The 7,500-nt window shown below is 38.4% G+C and overlaps 1 protein-coding gene across 1 annotated transcript in view; it reads left to right on the top strand.

Moving 5' to 3' along the window:
* Positions 1-7,500, top strand: part of LOC138000854 (uncharacterized) — a 49,179-nt gene that overhangs the window by 25,972 nt on the left and 15,707 nt on the right. Inside the window, exons 12-13 of the mRNA XM_068847525.1 lie at positions 6,327-6,417; positions 6,971-7,345. Coding sequence (XP_068703626.1) covers positions 6,327-6,417; positions 6,971-7,345 — 466 coding nt within the window. The remainder of the gene's footprint in view (positions 1-6,326; positions 6,418-6,970; positions 7,346-7,500) is intronic.

Raw genomic sequence — 7,500 nt, 5'->3', positions numbered from 1 at the left:
GCAGTCATTCACAAGTCGTTCTAGAAAAGGCTTTGTAACTGATTTTCGAACCAAAATATCGCCAAATTGAGATGCAGTAATCCTTGGTATCCTTTCCTTCCACCATCGATTGCTACTGCGCTGTGAGACGGTGTCCTTTTCAAGTGAGGTGGCATCATTTTCGTTAAGTTGCAATGATTCTAGAAATTGTTGATGCTCTCTTGGGCACTGAGTGATTGTGAAAAGAGGGAGAACCAAAGACAGTGGAAAATGTGGGTAAGTTGTCAATGGTAAATCATTATATCTGCGCCCTCTTGAGAAATCAACGTTACATCTGACTTCAAAGTTACCCTCATTAGGTGCCAGTTGATAGCTGAGGTAACCCCCTAAGGGTGCAGGTCCAACTTTAGTGGGTACCATTTTCATACCCGCAGTCATGTAGAGACTAAGACCAAACTTCCCATTGATTTCTTGCAAGTTACTTTTAAAGTTTTCTATCTCTGTGCTGCTGGGGATTACCTTGAGGGCAGGGTATAATGAACAAGAAATTCCAGAAAGACGGGAATTCGGATTTCCGGCCTGTTTATTGGCCAGGTCTAATTTTGGTTTTTTAAAAATCATATCCATCACTGGCTCTGAAGAAGTAGTTTTCCCTCTTGGCTTGTGCCATTGTTGAGGAAGTGACGTGCTAGCCAAGTTGTCTGGGATTACTTTGATTTTGGTCATGAAAAAATGTGAAACTAGATACATCAACCCGACAGCATGGTTGCAAAACCCGAGAGATCCAGCCACACAGGTGCAAGACGATCCCAGCACATCGAAATTAGGCTGCTTGGTAGAAATTGCTAGCCGAAGTTTATGAGGAGGTTCACTTTTTCTTAGGCCTCTGTAGCAAAGTGCTCTTAAGTAAAACGTTTGACTTTCAACATGATGATGAGCTACAACATCGTGCAAATCTCCTTCTATAAAGAAATTCACACCGCGTTCAAACGGTTTCATAACCATGTAGTCCGGTGATTGTTGAATGCTTTTACCCGATGTGCGGACGTACTTTACGACTGAGTTGTATGTGAATAGGGGAAGGCCGTTTAAGCATTTCTTCATGTCTTTCTCAGAAGGACAAAACTAAAATTTTTCTTCATTTTCCCTGAGAAGTTCGACGTCACTTTTTTTCGTTGGAGCACATGCTTGCGCGTGTGCGGTATTTTTATCCACTGGGATTTCCTTTCTTTGAAGGAATTCCTTTGCTCTAGAGTAAAACAAAGAAGAAAAGCATTGTAACACTTTTTCCAATGAGTATAAATCCATAAAGAGATGGCACAATCAAAGTAGCGAGGCTTCACTGTTAAAAACTATTTTCTTACTTCGCGACGAGCTGTGCTTTCACTGTCAAACCTTTCAGGCTGGCGTTATGGTCCCGAAGATACTGCCTCAACTCGTTAACATGCATTTTCTCCACTGGCCTGTCCATGACTTTCTAATTTAACGTTCTAACTTTCTGGAGAGAGAGCTCAGAAGACTTACAACACAAGCAACTGTGGCATAAAATTCACTCGCATCAACAAAGGAAACCAGAGACGAATTGGCCCTTAGCAACGGTTACTACCGCAAAGCCTCGCTTTCGTGTATCGGCCGCCATATTTGCAATCGGTGTATTATGATGCTGATAATAATGATGCTGTTAATAGGACAATTACATCACTTTTGGAGAGCAAGTAGTTTAATATTTGCGCCCGAGCGGAGCGATGGTACGAGGGACACAAATAAACTATATGCCAGACAAAAGTCATGCCGTTATCATGATTATTAATACACAAGACCAAATCGTAAAAAAATTCATTTAATGAGAAAAAAATGACAATCGTTGTATGTTGCCCTTTAGTAGCATTTTGTAGAAACTTTAACTTCAAGTGAAGCTTATAACTACTGTAAAAAGTGGGCACGCATTGTGTACGTGTGGTAGTGCAGTAACACAGCGCTTTATTCCATATTGTCAACTGAGCTGCGTTTTGTCTTCCAGGAGATTCAAGTTGTCTTTGCGTAATATGTAGCTCTAATAGCTCACGATATTGTTTTGAAACCGTATATCATTATAGTGCCATGGTAGATGTCTTAGGTAAATAGCCCTTTAAAAGACATGTTGTTACCAGCAAAATACTAAACCAACAAAGATTAAGGAAAATAAAAGGGAATAGAGAAAGATTGGTTTCGAAGCTGTTATGTTAATCATTTTCAATTTCCTTCACAACTTCTTTTGCACCACAAGTTTAAGCGTGCACTCTGAACATCTGACAGCTTTCTAATACAAAAGTTCACTAAAGGTATACCCTGCCCGGCGGGGTTGGTATCTGGTAGTCTGTCCTCAAACATATACCACTTTGTAACAGAAACATAGGACCAAAAATTCTATTTTAACGCTCAAAAATGCGAACTAAGCAAAGGAACAGATTTTGTTAGCCTGCTTTATGAAAAACAAAGATTGATGCAAAAGTAAATGAATATTGATACACAAATTTTAGGAAGAGCAGAAGGACGTTTTCAGGACAGTCGATCGAGAATGCAATATTTTGCCATCAGCAACAAATTTGCGATATGACAACAACATAAATTTTGAACCTCGAATATAAAAAGTTACCATCAGCGAAAAACATTTTGGGAGAGTTTTGCTGTGTTCAATTTTTCTATTGTACTTTTGGCTGCACAAATAAATCGCAAAATGGAAAGGGACATCTAACTCATCGGGCGCCGTGATGAAGTTACCTTGCGTGTTTCCTCGCGAAACAAATGATACAGCTTTGTCAAAATGATGGCAAGACGCCGGGTTTTTATTTTTGTTAGTTTTTTTTTCTTTCAAGTGTTAAAAAGTTTGACACCAATACCACCAATTCCATCGTTTTGGAAATAGCAGCTGCTTTATTATTCATCAACTTCACACATTTTTGCCAATTTGGAGCTCATTTTGTTGAAATTCAAGCACGCTTCCAAGAGACCAGTTTATTTTCGTGACTTATGCACGCGCTGAGGCCTATTAGCACACGGACACTCTTACGCTTTTACAACCCGGTACCATAGTGTGTAGTGCACTACCACATAAATAAAATACTAAAACTCCTAGCTTTCGCCGGTCAACGGCATCATCAGAGATTACAAGAATAATCCGCGCAATGCATACGGTAAGACGTTCGAGAAGTGTAGGAATGTAAAATGTAAGTGTTAAAATAAAGTGTTGATGAACGAAGGTAATGTTCGGGTGTGTTGATTAAAATTAGAGATCCGAGAATTAACTACAGTCCTTGCCGTACTGCTGATGTATTGCTGTTCACAGCTTTTACATTTTATTTGATAGACGGCATTTCTTCTTAGGCACAGGCCGGTGTTAGAAATTAGACATTTTTCCATGGTTCATTTACGTCCTGTGGTGTTCATGTATTTAGGGAGGGCCTGTCTGAGGTTACATGATTTGTGAGTAACGCCTACTAGGATGTTTTCTTTTCGAAAAATGTTAGTAGTTTTGTAGTTGAATCGTTCTGAAATGTATGGGGTCTTGGTGCTGGCTGGGTGGAGCTCGCTTTGACTACGGGGGCGCTTTGCTTGGTTGATGCTATTTTCCAGGTATCAGGTCAAAGGAGGATGTCGTCGAATCCCATTAGGTGTTTCTTCGTTGTTGCTTGAGTTGTTCATCATCTGTCTTTGATACGTTTCCGCTCATTGCGGATAAAGTTGGTCTTCCATTGTTTAGGTATGGCTGATGGAGATGTACCATGAGACTATGACATGGAAAGTTGTTGCAACAATACGACCAGTTAAATAAGAGCAAAAATTGGGAAAAAAAAAGATCAAAAAAAAATTTATCCAGAATAAGTCGCACCAACTGTGGCATTGAAATGGTATCCTCTAACCCCGACACTATGGAATGCTCTTCCTTATCATATCGGAAACAGTTCGTCAGGGTCTGTTTCTTAAAGGGAAAGTACGGCCTAGAAAAAGTTTCTCTTAATCGAAAGTCTTTTACCTGTATTATCATACTTGACCACTCATTTGGGCTTAATGTGTTTAAATAGCCAACGACAACCCTTCAAAAATAGGGAAATTTTAATTCGAAATCCGCCATCTTTGTTTTTGTGTATGCAAACAAGGCTATGACGTAGCAAAAGTCAAAGCTCGCGTTCTTTTGGTATTATTCCGGAATACACGGTATTTGTAATCTCTTGGGACCTATTCTGTTTTCGGAATGAACGGAATAATATTCCGTTCATTCTGCTCCCGATAGCAGAATGAACAGAATGACCAGAATACGATTCACTCCGAATAGGTATACCAGCATATGCGTTCTTTTGAAAAATTTTGGCGGGAAATGATACGTGGCTGGCTGGTTACCCGCAGGTGGCTTAAAAAATGTAAACATTTAAATGGAATAGCGATCCAAAATGTTTCTTTACCGGTGCTAGAACAAGAAGAGCCAGTGTCAGTTTGTGTTCTTAAAAGTGCCCTTGTCTGGTCAAAAGGAATGACAATGGCATTAATTAATTTGTACGAAAACCACAAACCAAGAAAGTCAACATTGAGAAGAGGAGCGTATGGGAACGCCGTCCTGCACTGTGCAAAGCACTCCAAGTACAAAGAATTCTTCGTCATCTTCCCCTTTAAAGTTTTTAGCAAATGAAGCAAATTTTGTCTTGTTTACACTTGCTCTGGCTGATTTTTGCCTCCTAGTTTGATTGATCAGAGGATCTACAAGTATTTAGTGACTTGAGTTCCTGTCACATTTATGGCGTACGTGGCTTACTACCTATTGAACCATAAGACCGTTTACTATAGTTCATTTTTTGGAGCAGAAAGGTCACAGAATATTGAGAAAGTGATTGGGGGACTATTGCTACGTCATAACACGCGGTGGCGCTCTCCAAGTCACGAAAGAGTCAACTTCAAAGTTCTCTTGTCACATTTTAACAGGGAACTGGACAAAACGGCAATTATTTTTGAATTCCTGGGGAAAAGTTTTAGTAATTAGAGAAACTTTTTCTAGACCCTACTTTCCCTTTAAAGTAAGCTTGAAACGTTTCTTTCTAAAAAAGCCTTAGTTTTTTTATTACTTTGTTTCAGATGTTTCCTTTTTAATATGTTTTCTAATATTGTAAAGCGGCTTTGAAAATTAGGTTGGATACTGGCGCTATATAAATCTATGATTATTATTATTATTATTATTATTATTATTATTATTATTATTACTATTAGAGTGGTTTTCAATTGAGTGTCGAAAGTAATTAAATAATTACTTTGGTTTTGCATTACTTCAATCAGTGATTGGTTTAAAGTTCTCGCGCCACTTTTTCAACCAATCAGAAGTGAAACCAAAACCAATGGTAGCTCGCGCGTACACATTTTCCCGCGCTTTGTGTCAGCAACATGTAATTACTTCGAGTTTTGATTGGTTTTCTGGATTGTCTCCGTCCTTTTTGATTGGCCAAAGTAATTACTTTGATTTTGGTTTTACGACACTCATTTGAAAACCGCTCTATTATTATTATTATTATTATTATTATTATTATTATTATTATTATTGGCCGAGCGAAGTTGTTTGACATCTTTGCAGCCAATCAGAATCAGGGCGGCAAATGAATTTTCAGCCCGGGCATTTCCCGTTTTGAAAGCAAAAAGGCGCGTTTTACAGAGGGCAGTTTGTCATTTGGCCTCACTTATTGATAATAATGTAATTTTCCATGACTCAGTCTTCCACGATTCTGATTGTCTAATAACATGTTATTACAAACTGGGATAATTTGTAAAGAGCGTGCAATTTACCAAGGGCCATGTCGTTTCTTGATACTGCAGTGAGATAAACTGTAAAAATTATTTTGCCTACGGAAATTACATCGCAAATTACAGAAAGCTTCAATGACCTTAAATTTCTAAAATTACTAGATTACGCACTGTTTAAGTAAGCCTTAAAAAAGAACCAGCTAGATATGTCGGTAGCCTGTTTACTGCTACATTTAGTGCAGCTTAAAGTTTTACAACTTTAATCATTGTTAGGCATGTACTTAATATGAACTTAAATTGGAGAGAGGCATTTAATACTCATTACCCAAAAATTAATTTCTCTTAAATTTATTTGTGCCTTTAAGTCCCGTATTAGTCAGTTAAAAGTTACTTAAATGTTGTGTTATATTTAATGGTTGTTTAATTTGTCTTAAAATAAATTAAATACCTTGTTTCACCCAGTGATAGCATCCAACCAAAGGGATAAATTGAAGGGGTCCTTTTACCTAACGTTTGCTACATGAAACATTAAAAATCACTTCACTGGCGTATTCTGTTGACATTTGCTGTTTTCCTTGTTATCGCAGTACATTAACACAACAGGCACCCGAATTTGTCTGAAGGAGTTGTACGAATCAAGATATGACCCGCTTTCTATATCATACGCTGTTGTGTCAGGTAACCTTGATAGACTCAATGAAAGAAATTAATGTGATCGATCATTTTTTGTTCTGTTTCATAGTTATTAATACTAGTCTTAAAAGTAAGATATGGTAAGAAGCTTTTTGCATTTGAAATGCACTCGGTGGTAGGCAGCATTCGAAGTGTTCTGTTATACCCTTAATTAATAGCTGAGAAGGCGGTAGCCAATTCAGCGTGTAGTGCACAAGGCCTGGAAGATTAAGCTTTGGGATTTATGAGAGCCTGGTGACTTGCCGTTACATGGTTTTTATACAATTGTAATATCACGCCAAATTTGGATGATATAGTGGTTCAATAACAAATGTAATCCCCAACTTTTTTCCCCAAAACGTCTTAACCTGTTCTTCAAATTTCCCGGGCAGACTCGGCTGATGATAGTGCCATGTGGGGTTATTAATTTGTACTACAATGTTTTTAAAACGGACGTAATCATCATCATCATTATCATCATCTTCATGTTTATTGTTCTTGTTGTTGTTGATTTATTACTTTGCGTGAATTCGAATTCTTGTTTTTCTTTTTCACTCAGATATCTGCCCATCAGGATGGGGTTATTTCAATGGTTACTGCTACTTCTCAAGCCGAACATGCTCTTCATGGCAGAGCGCTGAATCAAACTGTTCATCAATGAGTTCGAGTCTGGTAACTATACACAACCACGAAGAAAATGTTTACGTCCAGCATCGCAATAACGGCGAGCGAAACTGGATTGGTCTGAATGATCGAAGTGTGGAGGGATCATTTGTTTGGACCAACCACGAATTGAGCAATTTCAGGTCCTGGGCGCCAAGGCAACCAAACAATTGGAGAAACGAAGACTGTGTGCACACTCTTGGCGCTAAACATGGTTACACTTGGAATGATGTGTCATGTGACAACTGTTACAATTTCACTTGTTTCAGAGGTACAATTATTCTTTCGCTTAGTTTAAATTTTACGCATCCCTCTGCTTTATTGTGCTCTTTTTAACGAGAAGCATAAACAATCCCAGAATTAAAAGGAAGTAAAAAGAACGCGCTAGGAGCTTGGGACGTTATTCTATGACGCCGTTCACGTTTT

The sequence above is a fragment of the Montipora foliosa genome, chromosome 4, assembly GCF_036669935.1.
Source record: "Montipora foliosa isolate CH-2021 chromosome 4, ASM3666993v2, whole genome shotgun sequence".
NCBI classification, from domain to species: Eukaryota; Metazoa; Cnidaria; class Anthozoa; order Scleractinia; family Acroporidae; genus Montipora; species Montipora foliosa.
Note: the sequence above shows the minus strand (reverse complement) of the source record. Positions and strands in the feature narration are given on the sequence as shown.